The following is a 17739-nucleotide window of genomic DNA, read 5'->3' as shown; positions in this document are numbered from 1 at the left end:
GTTGTTCACATGTAAAGTAGCATGTTGTGATGGAACAGCAGGATAAAAGACCCTTTCCACCCATTCCACAGAAAAGAAACAGAATTAGTTATATATTGATAAAAATTCCTTTAAAAGGAATAGGGTGGGCAAATGAAAAATTGTCAAGAGAAATGAAAGAATGAGTAAGTCAAGTTCACAATTAAAAACAGGGCAAATATGACACAACATCGATTTCCAATAGGGGAATAACACAAAACGTATAAACAAAGTTTTTTAACTTTATACGTTTGTTATTCCCCCATTGGAGGTTGTGTCATATTTTCCCTGATTTTAATCTGATCTATTGCTTATCCTTTGTTCTCTGCTGGTCAGTTGGAACAGATTTTCCCTGTTTTTATGTTAACCCTTCACATCATAACACAAGGCGTTTTATGTTAACATTTTATATAAAACATGGTTTTAAAACTTTTGTAGATAATAGTTATTTAAAACATTTTTGTAATCATACCTAGAGTTTTTTTTTTATCATCAGATAGAAAGACTTCTGCTCATCTTCTCTGGTGAGACAACAGGGCTGGGGTATCTTTCCATATCAGAGTTTAAAAATCTGTCATATCAATTTCCTCAATATGTTGTATTGCAACTTATGAGGGGAAATGTTGGATTTTACAATATTTCGATATTATTTTTTAACTTTGTAACTTTATTATGATTAACATAGGGCCTAACTGTATTTCAAAGCGTCAAACTATATCATTATTTTGTCCCAACAAAAATAATCCAGGTAATAAAATATTCATTCATATGTTTATTTACTTTATTCAACCTGGGCCATTTCTACTGGTGCACATGCATTCTAATAATTTGTCTATAATACCTTATACAAGCATCCAGCAAGCACTATTTGTCACAAAATTTGAAAAGTAAATAGCCTATGTACACACTGAACACAATGCACATACAAGCGGTATTTAAGTACATGCCAAAGCTGTCAGTATAAAATGATATATAATTATGACCTTCACGATGCTATTAATTTAGCCCAAAGATTAGGAAAACTAGCAAAACTGGTGAACTGGTACTGTTCAAATAAAAACATCTGCAAATCTTGCTGCAATTTCCAAATAGTATTTCTATTACTTAAATAATTATTTTTGTTATTTCTTTTAATACAAACACATTACTGCCTATGACGACTTTATCAGTATTACTTACATATCAAAATCAAGTAATAATTACAAAACTCGCGTAAACTATCACCTCTGTGGGTGTTTGGGATATAACTGCACGAATATTTTCTCAACACTGCGGCATGTGAAAAAGTAGGTCAATAGTCAGAGAATACAGGGTGGGTGCGGCACGCCGCACCCACCCAATAAAAAACTTGGAAAAATTAATGCTATTTATTAAATTTTAATTAAATTGTCAGTGTGAAAGGAAAGGACCCATTTTCAACTCCTACAAGAACTCAAGTAGACATTCCCAGGCAACTCTTTGTTGAAGTGGCCATTAATTTGGTCAATTCACAATACGATGCGCCTCCAGCGATGCCAAAATATGCAGTGCATACTGCATAAATGGGAAGATGTCGACATACAAAGCCTGCGTAATACAATATACAACACAGGAACATAATGTCATTGTATCAATTTAATTATGTTACACGCGAATGTGCAGTAAAACTGTAATTTACAATTACAGTAGATCCATTTTCTTCTATTGACCACACGGAAGCCTTCGTGGAGCTGTTTGCAACATTATTATTATCACAATCACATGAAAATCCAATAGTGGTTAGAACGGCGATGTCGACCCTGAAGGATAAAAATTGGGGCTAGCAATAGCAACCGCTCCAGGAACTGTCTTTTGGAATTTGCAGGAGAGCATTAAATAGCTCTTCTGGAGCCTTCAAGGAGAGCTGTTTTAGCATTTACAATAGAATATAAGGAGAGAATGGTCAACTAAGGAGAGCTAAAAATCATTCTTCTATATCAGATTTAAGGAGAGCAGTCTCCTCAAAAGGCAGTCCCTGCCGCTCTGGCAGTGAATCGCCCGCCACTCAGAATTCAATATCATGATAGAAACATTGGTAAACCTAATGTTAAAATTGGGAGTTTGATCAAATTTCTGTTGGTTTCTCCTGCAGGTACGTAGGTCGATTCATCCCGCGCAAGGACAGGCTGATGCAGCTGGGTGACCAGCAGCGGAAGTTCACCAATGTGTTCATCAAAAACTTTGGTGAGGAACTGGACGACGATAAACTGCTGAAGATGTGCGAGGCATTTGGCAAGGTGACATCGTGCAAGGTGATGACGGACGACAGGTCTGGCAAGTGCAAGGGCTTTGGTTTTGTCAGCTTTGAGAGTCATGAAGCAGCAGAAAAGGTTAGTATGCTATATAGTGTTAGAATTACAATTTACTTTATTCCTTTTGTCTAGACTTGAGCACAAAAGAAGAATCTCAAACGATTGTTCGTAATTTTGGGTTTTATATTGTGCAGTGCTGTGGTAACTTGGCAAAATGCAAATTTGTTTTAGCGCGATTTCAATACACATATTTGCAATAACCAAAATGGGAAAGATATTTAGAACAGCAAAGCAAAGACCACACAAAGGTATATTTAGTAGGAACTATAAATAGAATCTTGTAATAAAAGTACTTTAATGTTGTTTGGAGTTCTCTAATCATGACAATTGTAATCCTGCTAATTATTGACTGAACTTAACAATGTTTTTCAAAAACTGTACTTGATAGTACTTAGTGTGCACAGTATGCAGATTTGATTTGGTCACATCTTACAACCCTTGAGTAATTTGTTTATGTTTCCCCCTCTTATTCAGTGTGTTGACGACATGAACAATTCAGAGGTTAGTGGACGCACGGTATACGCAGGCAGAGCACAGAAGAAGGCAGAGCGTCTTGCAGAACTGAAGGCTCGCTTTGAGGCCATCAAGCAGGAGCGCAGCAACCGGTATCAGGGTGTCAACTTGTACATTAAGAACCTGGATGATGAGATTGATGATGACAAACTGAGGAAAGAGTTCAGCCGCTTTGGGACCATCACAAGTGCCAGGGTGAGTATTATGTTCTGTCTGTCATTGTGGTATTCTTTCAGTTTTTCTCTTACGGTATAATTTGAAGCTTGTATCAAAGACCCTGCTAAGCTTGGGTATCATGTTATAAACCTGTAGTAGATTCTACGCACTTATTAACCTACTAAGCAGAAGTAAATTGTTTTTAAAACCCCTGGTTGTTTTAAAACCTAGTGCTACCCCTGGATAAGGAAGGCCCCAGCAATCCTAGAATGGAGATGTTATTAACGTTTGTGTTGTCGATCAAATTTGCATGTGTTTTACAGACAAAGTTGTTCTCGTTTCTGTTGTATGCTGTGTGCCGTGCGTGACAATCATATTCAACTGGTCGAGTTGTAATATTATGCCATCCCCATAAATTGGTCATATTTAACCAGTTTTTGAGTACTATGTTTGGGGCATGCATTCATAAATGATTAAGGTCACGTGTATCCATCAACTGTGGATAATTATGAAAATGTTTGTGTAAAACATAACTTAATCAATCTCACATCATATAATCATGGCTCTGTTTTATCCTATCTCCTGAATAGGTCATGTCTGATGAGCGTGGTACATCCAAGGGTTTCGGCTTTGTGTGCTTCTCTTCTCCTGAGGAGGCCACCAAGGCAGTGACGGAGATGAACGGAAGGATTCTCGTGGCCAAGCCCCTGTATGTCGCCCTTGCCCAACGCAAGGAAGAACGTAAACTTCAGCTGGCCAGCCAGATCATGCAGCGTGTCACCACTGGAGTGCGAGGTGCAGCGAATGTAGTAGCTGTAAGTTGAGTTTGGTTTTGGTTGTTGGGGTTTTTAGATGTGGATTTTAGTTAGGTGGCAGATGGAAACAGTGGACACCATCATTTCTAAGTGCAAAATGAACTTTTGGGTTGGTTAAGCACAAGAACCACACAACAGAACTGCACAACCACACAAATTATCTTTCTGAACTCGAGGTGTTTATATTGGGGAAAGTCTATGTAAGTCCATAACATTTTCCACCAATTCATGTCTTCAAAAGCATTTCACTCCTGACAAAAAGCGCATCCAGTCAGGAAAACATTGATCTGTAAATAGTAGTTTTAAATTTTAACCAGATAATAGTTTAATGCAACAGAAATGCTAATTGTGTGTGGTTAAAATTAATGAAACACACATCAGGGCCTAGATTTCCTGCCAGTTTGCGAGAATCAAAAACAATCCGATTCGCTTCACTTACTGCATGATTTAATGAAAGAAATTGATTATCGCAACAAATGTTACGCGAATCATTACGAGAATTGATTCTGTGACTCGCGTCAAATCTGAGGCCTTGCACATCGATCTTAATGTTATCTCACGTTTGTTTCACACTCATTGTCACCTTTATCTACTCCTTCTCTCCAGCAACCTGCTCAGCAAGTGAACCAAATCTTCCCAGGTTTTGCAGGCTACTATGCGCCCACCATGCCACAAGCACAGGCTCAGCGTGGTCTGTACGCAGGACAGATGCAGGTGCGCAACCCACGTTGGCCGCAACCAGCACAAAGACCAAGTACGTAAAACACTGTACATTTATTGATACACATTGTAGCTATTTATGAGTCTTGCAAGCAATTAAATGTGAGAGGGCCGAGCGGTTAAGGTGTTGCGCTGCCGGCCGGGAGAATACGATCTGCGAGGGTTCGAACCTTGGGCATGCCTTAGGTGAGAATTCTCTTCCTCTCCCAAAATGTTCCTATAAGGTCGGAAATCCTAAAATTGTGTTCATTTACTTTACAGAATAAAATTGAAGAATTTCTTCTCGCCCCACACTACTTAGCACGTGCAGATATTAGTGTGTGTGCTCGTCACATAAAGCCGTTGGTCCTATGTACAGGAAGAGTCAAATCCTGTGCATGTTAAGTGTCAGAGCTATTCGAAAAGAGAAGGGGGACCATCCCCGGTTCTGATATCTGCAATCAATCCTAGGTTCCAGGATCAAGTGTTGACGAAATGTGGCATATTAATAAAGTCACTCTGTCAACCGAAACGAAGAAGAAGAAGAATTAATTAAAAAAAGTAAAAACATGAATAACAGGCATGATAATTTTCAGTTTTAAAACTGAATTCAGCTTTTTTTTTGTCTCATTCAGGAACTTCGTTGAATTTCAGCCTGTTTTTGGTACTTTTTGCCCAATTTTACGTGCATTTGAAGTTTTTTTAAGGAAAGTGAAGTCTCACCCCTGGAATAAGTAAAAGAAGCTTTAAACACAGCAATGCTTCTGTAAAAAGCAAGAAAATGCAGATATAATGTTCTTGCACTAACACAGTGGTTAATTGTCTTCTGTTAAGTTCCATTATTGGGTAACTCGCTATGTGAACATTAACAGCCTATTTCGCATGTTGTATTTTCACTAGCCTGTTTTGACCAATGTATTGTCTTGCTTTTATGCAAAAGTGTGTTTAAAGAGCCTTTTTTTTTCCAAACAGCTTCCTGTGTGCATTTTGGTAATTTATGTTACTGTATATATTTGTCCTACAGCTACCAATCCGGCCTTCCAGTCGATGGCAGCAGGTCGTCAACAATATGCCAACCCACGTGGCGCAGCTCCAAGCGCTGCTCCGGTGCGCACCCTGCACCCATCAAGAAATGTTCCACCAGTCCAGTCGGCTCCTAATGCCCAGAGAATGGCCAGTAAGTAGAGCGTAAATAAACACATCACAAGAAATAAGTCCCCCTCTGAAAATTACGTCATAACATAGTAAAGTAAAACTTTGTACCAATAAAGCTAGCTTAGAAATAATTGAATACCTGAGTGGAAAAAGGGCCCAACTCCATTTTACAAAAATGAGTTTATCATATTTTAAAAGACCTGTACCGTTGCCATTGCAACATATATCATTTCACATGTATGTTATAATGAAGATGAAAACAGTCTGTCGCTTAAAACAGTTCCAAATATTGTGTTTTTGGTTTATATCTCAAAAAAAAAAGTTGATGGAGTTGGACCCTTCTTCCACTCAGGTATTCAATTATATGATTGCTTACGAAGTGTTGTGTGAAGATGTCCATGCCCTTTCCAAAAGTCACAAAGTAGGCCTATGCTTGTTAACTGCAAGGCATAGTGGGACAAGGAATGGAACTGGCCATCTTACAACTCAATGTGCTGAACTATGCACCAAGGGGATTCGCATGGCTGAATGATCAAGAATCGATACACATTACAGTAAATGTTCACTTGGTGAGGATTTTAAACTGCACTCAACCACATGGGTTTTTCCATTAGTACCAAGCCATGAATCAACTTTTGTGACAAGCATAGGCCTACTTTGTGACATTTGAAAAGGGCAGTTTTTGCCTTCAATTTAGTCTCATTCAGCCCTGAAGTCATAGAAATCTCAATTTTCACACAACACTTAGTATTTAATTGCAATACTGGGTAAAAACCACATGTGCCTGCTAACGGTCAAAAAATTTTTATTGCATGAGGTGAAAGGGGTTTGGTAGTAGGTTACAAAATGTCACATAAAAATTCCTCCGAGCTCGTTGCCATAGCAACGGCAGATTTTATGATTTTGACGATTTTTGCTTATTTTGGGGTGAAAATAAAGGAAAATAGGTACTTTTCTGAATTGCACCTGACTTTAAATTTGAGGTCACATTAAAAAAACAACCTTACCACCATAAAGTCCTATCTTTGTGCCTTCCCCAGATACAAAAAATATTTCAATAATATTTCCCTATGTGCAATTTTAGGGCTGGGCAACATTGCCAATTTAGCATTTTTGAAAAAATGTAATTTTGACCCTATCTTTGAAGTCTAAAAACTAATTTTGCTTGAGCACCGAGAATTATTTTCTCTTTGTTGGTACTTGGGCAGACATTGCCCTTCCAAATTTGGTAAAACATCTCTGGGGCTATTTGACCTGTAAAGCCAGTGTTGCCAGAAAGTTTGATAATTTTCAAAAATGCATTTTTCAAAATAATGCATTTTCTACATATTTACTCATGTAACCTTTAATACCACCAACTTAATTGAAATATTTGCACACTTTGCACACATGATTAGACACACACTGCAACATAAGCAGCACTTTGAGGCTGGGGACAAGTCCTGTCCTGCAAAAACCGGTATTGCCAGAAAATCTTACTTTATTAATCCAAATTTCCAATTTGTGTGTTTTACAATTATTTATTCCGGCTAATTTTATACTATCAATGTTAGTTGAATAGAATGTGCATTCCAACATCATCTGATACAATACAGGTTCAGACACATGGGCGAGTTTTTCGACAGGTGGCATAGCAAGCCATATGCTTAGGGGACCTTGAGGATACTCAGCCTAGTTTTGACAAAAAATAGTCATTTTTGCATGGAAATTTTTTTTTAAATGACATAATTATATGCATCTTGAAAAGTGCATCAGCTTACTAAGATGGATGTTTGGATCAGAAAAGTAAATCACAACATTTTTCTGTGACCTGTGGTTTTTGACCTATGACCTCTTGGAATTCATAAGTAGGCCTAAAATGTAGGATTTTAATGATTTTGGTCATTTTGGGCAAAAATGAGGCCTTTTTACCACCATCTCAAACAGGTGTTGAAACTTAGGCAATAATGGTGTTACCAGATTATATTTACCCATAACGTAACTTTTGAGTTCGTCAAAACATGCGTGCATTTGTTTAGAAATATAGCCCGGTAAAATGAATGATACTGAACAATAATATAAACTTCAAACTCCCATGCGGGCATCAATATTGACGTTTGCATTATTTGACACCCTCATTGAAATTCTCCCCTAAATTAAGACATCCTTTTATTGTTCCGATGCCATCAATTTCTACTTCCACTTCTACGTTTATACTGGAACAGGACCTGTTGACGGGCTACTTGTACAGGGTGGAAAGGTAACATCACTGTCTTCACATGTTCACATGGAAACAACCATGCAGACAATATTTTACCAGTTTACAATGCAAGTAAAAATCCAACTGGTGATGAAGCTAGTGGGTCATGATGTGCTGTTGCAATTAAAACACTCCCTATTTTCAACCATTTTCCCTAGTTTCTAACACAATCCTCAAAATAATTTTCTATCCGTCTGTGTATATGCTATCAATTTGGTTAAAATTGCCATTCCAAAAGTATCATGGTAACAATGATATGATCATTAAAGGGAGAAAAGATATAATACATAATACCCTAAAGGATGTTGAGGTCGAAGGTCATTTAGGGGTTGAAATAGCTGTGATTGGGCTCAAACTTGGTGAATATAAATCGAGAGGGAATGTGTTAAAATCACAGCAGAGGTCACTTCAGGTCAAACATCATGTACAGGTCAAATTTCAAAATTGCTCTGATTAATTTGATTGTGAATAATAAATTGCTAAATAACATTTGACACAGAAGAAGACCTCTCTTACTTCCATACCCTTACTAAAGCTTCCCTTTGAAAGGTCCGATGTTTAACATTTTCCCTGAAAGACTCACAATTTTAAATATCCCCTCCCGAGATGCCCAGATTCAGGTATGTAAGGATGTGATCAACTGCTGAAGATAACATTCGATGGTCTTTATAATAAAACATGAAGGATCTAAAGATTTACCAAATCCTGCATACCAGAAAAATATTTATGTATGTGGTCCTAGATCTTGGCCACATCCCAGTCCACATTGAGTGTTTGGGGTGAATAAAGTGGGCCTATAGAAGAATCCATTGAGCCAAGTGATGGTCAAAATTCAGTTGGCCATTACTGGGTCCCGTCTGCATCAAACTGGTGTTGTTACTGCCCAATTGGTTGGATTATACCGGCTTAAAAATCAATGTTGAATTCAATGAATATTGTGTTGTAAACTTTCATCATTCGGGTGATGGAATGCAGTTTAATATCCCAGCCAAGGCCCAGACGTGAATTCAGGGGGGGGCGGCTTCCTCCTTCCAGACACCCTCCCCCTCCTTCCAAAAAAAGAGGAAAGGAGAGAAGAGAAGAGAAAGGGGGAAGGGGAAAAAGAGAAGAGAAAAGGGAGGAAAGGCGATTAATTTTACAAACATTTCTGACAGCGAAGTTAACATCCTGTAAAAATTCTTCTGAAAAATTGTAAAATTACGTAACAATAAAGTATATTTTCTTTATAAATTTATATCTTTCTTATAAATTTTGTAATTTTTTTTTTTTTGATAGGCCTATTGTTAGTATAGAGCAGTGGTTTAAATCAGAGAATACACTTGAAACTGTTTTTCGTTGATACAAGTTTACTCGGCTATTCTTTTTGGATTCGTAATCAAGAATCAGCAGTTTCGAGTAGACGATTAACAGGATTATCATCAAGCCAAAACAATTGTTTTATTGGCATAACATTTTAAGCTATTAGGAGAATTCAAAGAGAAGACAGTTTCCATGGAAACGGCCATTTATATCCATTTTTTACTAATTTTACTGGGAAATTAGCTCTATTTTACAGATATTTAATTAAAAATGAGCATTAATAGCCGTTGCCATGGAAACTGCATACTCGTTGAATTCTCTCAATAGCCTAAACTTAAAGAAGCCCTATTTGTCAATGAACTTAAGTGTAATTTAAACTTTTGTAATGCAAAACATTGCTAAAAATGGTAAAAAAAAAAGGTCAATTTTTGCCCCAAATGACCAAAATCATTAAAAACCTGCATTTTGGGCCTACTTATGAATTCCAAGAGGTCATAGGTCAAAAACCATAGGTCACAGAAAAATGATGTGATTTAATTTTTTTGATCCAAACATATATCTTAGTAAGATGATACACTTTCCAAGATTATGTCATTTTTCAAAAAATTTCCCATGTAAAAATTACTTTTTGGGTAAAAACTAGGCTTAGTATCCTCAAGGGCGCCTAAGCCTAAGGTGTCTGAAGGCACCTGTCCGACTACCCATGTGTCTGAACCTATATTGTACCAGATGATGTTTGAATGCACATTCTATTCAACTAACATTGATGGTATAAAATTAACCTAATAAATAATTGTAAAAAGCGCACAAATTGGAAATTTGGATAAATAAAGTAAGATTTTCTGGCAATACCGGTTTTTGCAAGACAGGGCTTGTCCCCAGCCTCAAAGTGTTGCTTCCGTTGCAGTGTGTGTCTAATCATGTGTGCAAAGTGTGCACATATTTCAATTAAGTTGGTGGTATTAAAGGTTACATGAGTAAATATGTAGAAAATGCATTATTTCGAAAAATGCATTTTTTGAAAATTATCAAACTTTCTGGCAACACTGGCTTTACAGGTCAAATAGCCCCAGAATTTTTTTACCAGATTTGGAAGGGGCAATGTCTGCCCAAGTACCAACAAAGAGGAAATAATTCTCGGTGCTCAAGCAAAATTAGTTTTTAGACTTCAAAGATAGGGTAAAAATTGCATTTTTTCAAAAGTGCTAAATTGGCAATGTTGCCCAGCCCTAAAATTGCACATAGGGAAATATTATTGAAATATTTCTTGCATCTGGGGAAAGCACAAGGATAGTACTTTATGGTGGTAAGGTTGGTTTTTTAATGTGATCTCAAATTTAAAGTCAGGAGCAATTCAGAAAAGTGCATATTTTCCCTATTTTCACCCCAAAATAAGCAAAAACCGCCAAAATCATAAAATCTGCCGTTGCTATGGCAACAAGCTCCGGAGGAATTTTTGATGTGCCCTTTTGTAGACTACTACCAAAGCCCTTTCACCTCATGCAATAAAAAAATTTTGACCGTTAGCAGGCACATGTGGTTTTTACCCAGTATTGCAATTAAACAGTCATATAATTATTTCAAAGTTAGTGTTATTGGTACAAAACGAAACCTTACAATGTTATGACGAAATATTGAGAGGGGGACTTATTTCTTGTGCTATGTTTACTTGAAATTTAAAAAACAACGAGGCTTGTGCTTACAGTTACGTGACTAATTGTGTACCCATCATTCTCTTCAATGTCATTTTTGTCATTAGTATGAGCCTAAGAAGAGGACATACTACTTTAATTTTTACGGAAAAAAATTCTAAATACTTCACAATATGATAATTTACTCTGAATTGGTAAGAACAAATGTGGCGGTGCCTGTGTTTAGAAAAAAAAAACATGTTTGTTTAGGTATCATAGTTCATTCAAGCAGTGTCACATTTGGTGTTTGAAATATCTCATGACACATAAAACTATGTTTAACTAATCTTGAGACAAACTTTGTTTTGACTTCTTCTCCTGTAGATATACCGGTACCACCCACCCAACAGCCAATGCAGCGTATGGCTATGCCAGGACCAGCAGCCGCTGCTGCTGCCGCCGCCGCTGCAGCACAGAGCCAGCGCGCTGGATTCAAGTATGCCGCCGCAGCCCGTAACACCCAGAACCTGCCTCAACCCGGCGCATCAGGTGTGCCTCAGGTTAGTAGGAATGATGATGCCACTGGGCTAATCCAGTTGAAATCCATACACCCCCCTGTGCAAGACATTCATGACCTCCCACGCTGGTGTAGATTTCAAATGGAGTACCCCATTCTGATAACCCCATTTGAAATTCGCACTCCCTGTGTGGAAGATTAAGCAGGCAAGGTTTCCTCTGTACACCAATCTCAGGAAAATATGTGTGCGAGACCAGATCAAACTGCACTTTCTGTATGACATGGCATTATATAGATTATCCTACCCCCCCCCCCACCCCCATTTGAAAGCAAAAATTCTTGTGTAGGTAAGCTTACTACGATCCACACATGATCGGTAATTGCCGAAGGTGAATCGGAAATCATTTGATTCTAAATTCATTGTTCGTAATATACGCCCACATGTATCCCTTTTGAAAATATCATGCCCTGGGGATGTTTTTCTGTGTAAATTTGCAGAATTGTGTATGGTTTAACTTTTTGACTTGCCCTTACAGTGGGTGAAACTAATAGCTATGAAGTATAGAATCTAATTCTTTTTGCAAAAAAATTTTTCCAAACTATTGTCTCAACTTCCCTGCCCTTTAATTATTTTATGACCTGCCCCACTATGACAGATAGAAAAAGCCCTTTTGCCAATCAGAGTAAGTACAAAAAAGTATCGGCCCTGTCTGTGAATGTCTCAGAAACAGATTTAGACTTCGAGGTTATTGCTGAGAAATATGTTTGGTTTGTTCAGAGACCCCAATACGGGAACCATATATAATTATATAACAAGTGAATTAATTGTGTAAAATCTGTTTGAATTTGAACTCCATTGCACTATGTTGTAGTAAAAAAAAATGTGTACTCTTATTCGATTACATCACCAGGATCCATCGGCTGGCGCACAACATGCCATCCAAGTGTCTGGCCAGGAGCCACTGACCGCTCACATGTTGGCCCAGGCCAGTCAGAATGAACAGAAGCAGATGCTCGGGGAGCGCCTCTACCCCATCATCCACCAGATACACGGAGAACTGTCCGGCAAGATCACCGGCATGTTGCTAGAGATTGACAACGCCGAGTTGCTTCACATGTTGGAATCCCGCGACTCACTCAACGCAAAGGTAAGCGTGAACTCCATGGGTAGCTTTTTACAATCAACAAATCTGGAGAGTTTTGAAACTTGTATACTAAAAGAAAAGTTCTTTTGTTTGTTTAATTTATTACTCATCAGTGGATTATTCTAGTATGCCTCTGTTCTTCCATGAGGCCCATGAAGAGTCCCTCAATGTTGGTTCCAAACGCATTGTAACTTATTCATAGCATATACATGTTGTTATGAATTATGATTGTTTTGGATTTTCGATAGGTAAGAAGACTTTGGACGTGACTGTTTGTGAAATCAACCCCTGGTGGTGATAGCACTTGAATTTTGATACCAAGATAAGCAGAGTACAAAGTACTAAAAGACTTGGTCTGCAATTGGTGTATGAAAATGAGATATATGCAAGAAGTCAAATTTCATTTTTGTTTTTCATCCATTTTGACTTACAGGTTGAGGAAGCTGTTGAGGTACTCAAGGCTCATCAAGCCAAGGAAACCGGCGGTAAAGTCTAGACCGTTGATGAAGATGTCAGAGAAGAGATATCCAACCCAAAAAATAGAAAAAACAAAAAATGTAACGAATCTTAACACACATCTGGTTGATCATTTGCAGGATCTAAGTACTTAGAATCTCCAAAAACTGTGTGACCTGCGTCGTATTCTGCACATGATGTTGATATTGTGTTCATTTATCATACAGCAACATTGTGTGCAGCACGGACAAGTGTACTGCACAGGTCACACAAATCGGGTCATCTGTCGCATACCCACCAATAGCCAACTGTTGAAAGGTGCAGAATACTATATGTATTCAACAAAAGCAGTGCTTGCAATTATTACCTTACAGTGGCTCGCCTGGTCAGATATGCAAGTGACCTGTAAAATTATGTAAAGAACATTTCCTCACTCATGTGTTACAGTTTTGGAGAGAGGAATCTGGTAAACATTGCATGTGCTTAATTGCCAATTGCATTGTGCGATTCAAGAGATTGAAGCCTGTTAAAAAAAATTACAATTGTTTTGGGCGCTTGTTCCAAGCAACATCTTAGTGAGCATAATGTGGGACGCATCCTGTGTAAAAAATGTCAGCCGGTGTGATGTTTAAAAAGTACATAAAATAATAAAAAAATATATAAAAAATGTACAAAAAAATAGCAAAACCATGAAAAAATATAAACAACTAGAATTTGAAACCTTTTACTGTCACACTAATGACAAAGAACACAAAACAAAGGAGGGCACATATATTTAAAATTTCTAAAAAAAAATGGAAAAAGAGCACCTGTATTATGAGAGACATTTGAATAGTCTCAAAAAATGATATTATTATTATTATTATTATATAGGTGAACAACTTGAAAGAAAAAAATGTATACCTGAAAAATACCATAAAAAGAGAAAAAATATGTGAAAAAATGAGTGACTGTTTCATCGAGTACACCATTGTGTGTTTTAATTTGTGGTATATTAAAGTGCGTAGTATTCAAACTTGGCGTTTCCAAAGCGCTTGAAATGTTGTAGTAACTTGAACATGGCTTGGATCTGTATTTAGTATGTCACCTTTGACCTTTTTAATGCAGTAATGTAGTACTACTTAGCACGTATCTTGATATGTATTGGAGATCAGGAGTAGACCAACTACATGTTTTATTGGTTGGAGCATTTTTGAAATTTTTTTGTGTCGCGTGTTTGCGATTGTAACGAGTTGAAACGGCTTGAGCTGGTTTCACACCATTAAATCCAAATAGCTTTGAAGTGAATTGATTTTAATACTACTTGCAGCTTTCAAAATAAAAATGATTTTTTTTTCTGTAAAGCTTTCTCTTACTGTTACTTGAGACTTGCTACTACCAAAATGTATTTTTGCTACTTTTATTTTATATTATTAAGTTTTAATTCTTTTTCACAACTTGTAATTCTTAATTTGTTTAATTTTTTTTGACGTGTTACATTTTAAAGAACACTTTTTGCTTTTGAAATATTTTCTGTCAAAAGATGAATTTTGTATTTACAAAATATTTGCATTATTGAAATTTGAAGCGAGTTCTGAATGCTCATCAACTAATTACAACATGAATGGATTTTACTCTTTCACATAATGTTATTAGGGTATAACATCTGAATAAACTTCAGGTTTGTATCACTGCAGCGGCAGCTTTTATTGTAATATTAAGACAATGAAGAACCCAGCTGGTTCTGAAATTGGTATTTTGGGTTCACTAATGCTGGGATTTCTGTTTGGTTAAATTTGTAACTGCAATGCTTTGCTCCTAAACTTTGGTATTGGGAATAAACTTGAGCCACATTTGGCTATTCCAGTTGAAATTCATACTCCCCTGTGGAAGATATAACCTTAATCTTCCACACAGGGGGTGTAGATTTAAAATGGAATCACTCATTCAGGTAATCCCATTTGAAGTTCACACTCCCTGTGTTGGAAGATTAAAAGTCATGTCTTACATAGGGGTGTATGGGTTTCAACTGGAATAGCCCAGGGGGTGGTTTGTGGTAGATTTGTGTGGCATCTCTGGATAACAATGCATAAGCTCGTCAGGAGATATTTTATCCATGGCTTATTGTAGGTGAACTGTAAAAAGGGGCTGTATGCTTAGGCTGATAAAACTTGCATTTAGGGTAAAATCTGTATTTTTATGCATTCTTGAGCAACTGTTATAGATAATTATTAAATGGTGTACTTGATTGTCATGGTATAAATAACCGTGGTCACTCGGTAAGACGAATCTTAGTAGATAGATGCTATTGTTGTTAACATGTTTCATTGTATTTCCCTTAGTTTTTCTTGTGTAATTTGTAGAGTAGGGACTGTTACAGTCCAGTTTCCCCCTTTTTATTTTCCCCGTTTGTGTTCTATTAAATAATCAGTTGACAGCATAACTTGTGGTTTGTGAATTTCTTTGTTGTGTACAAGGTTGTGAGAGTTCAGATTTAAATCTGAATTCAGATTGTGATTTTCAGTGCACTTGCTCTGAACAAAAGGATAAGAGCTTTCCAAAGTTGTTCATATTTTTCATACGCGTTTTCATACTTTTTTAACTGTGGTCCCTCGCACCCCTGGGTGGGGAAAATTCTAGCACTACTTTCGGGCTCTATTGCTTTTATATACTATCCAGTGAGGTTGCGCTAAAGCGCTTCGGTTGAACGCCTCGCGCTACGTGCTCGCTAAGTCTGCAAGGGCCATAAACTGCAGCTAGAAAATTCCTGTGTTATAAAAGTTGGATACCAGTGCTCTCTTCAAATGTAAGCCTATGGGAATAATGAAGCCATGTGTGAGGAAAATGGTCTTGGTACCAAATGTGAAATTTAATTCCAGGGAAAAATTGGGGAACAAAAAAATTAGTTGGTGCAACCAAGTATATATATGCAAGCTAATTCAGTATCGAAGTTACGTAATGTTACTATGTCAACAGGATCACGTGCTTGAGTAATGAACCATGATCAAAACAATCACCACACGAAGTATATGGCACTCGAAGGCATACCAAAATAGTGTGATCCGGTAACCAAGAGAATTACGTAACCACCTCGATGCTGAATTGGGCAGGTTTATGATGATATCTTATTTTTCAAACTTATTGCTGTCTGAAGGGGATCAAATTATGTTGCACCTGATCCAGTGCCAATTCAAGGGACGCTGATGATTAAACAAATTTTTGCCCCAAGCAAGTTATGACAGAGGGAGGGTATTTTTCTCAACCAATGGCACCTCGCCCCATTCTTGAAACACACACAAAAATTTGGACAAATAGGCCCTACCATGAACTAATTTAGGTTATAGTGCAGTTGAATATCGGTCTTAAATTTATTGATCTTTCAAATGATTTTGTGCTGAAATGCACACAAAAATTTTGACTGTGCACGAAAATCATTGCTGGGGGTGCAGAATCAATTAGTCAATTTGGTACCCCCCCCCTCTAAGGGTGGTGCCCAGGGTACCCCCCCCCCCCAGCCACTGTTCTCAATCTTGGGCATGACACAAGAAAAATATTGCTTCTCCAGCCAGAACAAAATAAATCACTCGGGGGGGGGGGGGGGGCCATATTTGTAGGGAAAATACTTCCCCTGGAAAAACTTGGGTGCCTTTTTGCCGGATTGGAGGAAATATTATGTAGCAGGCAGTTTGGAAGATTTTGACAAACATGAAATCACAACATTTGGCATTTACAAAGTGGGGACAAAAAGTAGTTTTACTGAAAGATGAAATTTGACTGTTATGTTTACTATATAGTTTCTTACAAACATAATCAAAATTGTCAAACTTTTTGACCCCATCATCCCACTAAGGAAAGGACATTGGATGTCATGAAACGTTTGGTTCGTTCCCTAAAGCTGGGAAGTTTTACTGTTTCAAACAAATGTAGTGACCTGATATTTGACTGTACACAAAGAATGAGCCGTAAATTCCTCCCCCGGTCAATTTTGTTTTATTTTGTGTTTAGAAAATATACATAAGCTTTAAAATGGTATATCATTTGACTTCAAATGATATGCAGAAGCAGGGTAATGGTTTGTTGAACTTTGCTCCTTCAACAAAATGGTAGCTTTTTTCATTTCTACATGTGTCTCTTTTACCACTTTGCTGTCAATAAATATCACAGTCATAAGGCCAAAAAAAAAAAAAATTGTGTTGCCCTCAAGTGGGAAATTTGGGTAGGACGGTCGGATTATTTTTTTTTTCTTTTTTTTTTTTTTATAAGTAAACCTTCAGTTTTTAAAAATCCCCTCAAATATTAAATAATGCTTGTTCAATTAGGGGACATTTGTCAATTTTGACTTCTGGATACCTGTTAGACAACAATTAAAGACTAGTCTTACAATAAAATATTAATTTTAAGTGAAAAACATTGAGTTTTTGAACAAATCTGTAAAAATCTATAAAAATTCTATAGCCATAAAAGGTTGAAGCTTATTATCCCCTTCAACAATAGCATTATTGATTGGTGTTTGACTATCAAATGAGATAGATGTCGCGCCAACTTGAAGTACAGATGAATACGACCTTCATGCATATTTTACACTGTAACTCAGAATACAATTTAGGACATTTACGGCTCATTCATTTGGTCCAATCAGTTCATTGGAAGTCATGAAAATGACATTTTTAATCTGCATGTGACGCACATTCTATAGTGAAAATGACTGGTACATGTAGAGTCAAATCTCCATTTTAAACATTTGGACTGATAGGACTATTAGATTGGGTCATATTAAAGCAATGTAC

The 17739-nt window shown here is 37.2% G+C and overlaps 1 protein-coding gene across 1 annotated transcript in view; it reads left to right on the top strand.

Annotated features, from left to right (window-relative positions):
- Positions 1-15395, top strand: part of LOC140150471 (polyadenylate-binding protein 4-like) — a 33091-nt gene extending 17696 nt beyond the window's left edge. Inside the window, exons 4-11 of the mRNA XM_072172490.1 lie at positions 2129-2366; positions 2823-3056; positions 3608-3832; positions 4439-4586; positions 5556-5708; positions 11240-11415; positions 12284-12520; positions 12951-15395. Of these exons, the coding sequence (XP_072028591.1) occupies positions 2129-2366; positions 2823-3056; positions 3608-3832; positions 4439-4586; positions 5556-5708; positions 11240-11415; positions 12284-12520; positions 12951-13013 (1474 nt within the window). The 3' untranslated portion in view covers positions 13014-15395. The remainder of the gene's footprint in view (positions 1-2128; positions 2367-2822; positions 3057-3607; positions 3833-4438; positions 4587-5555; positions 5709-11239; positions 11416-12283; positions 12521-12950) is intronic.
- Positions 15396-17739: the final 2344 nt, after the last annotated feature.

The sequence above is a fragment of the Amphiura filiformis genome, chromosome 4 (assembly GCF_039555335.1).
Source record: "Amphiura filiformis chromosome 4, Afil_fr2py, whole genome shotgun sequence".
Lineage (NCBI taxonomy): Eukaryota > Metazoa > Echinodermata > Ophiuroidea > Amphilepidida > Amphiuridae > Amphiura > Amphiura filiformis.
The sequence above is the reverse complement of the archived record's forward strand: the minus strand, read 5'-3'. Positions and strand labels throughout refer to the sequence as shown.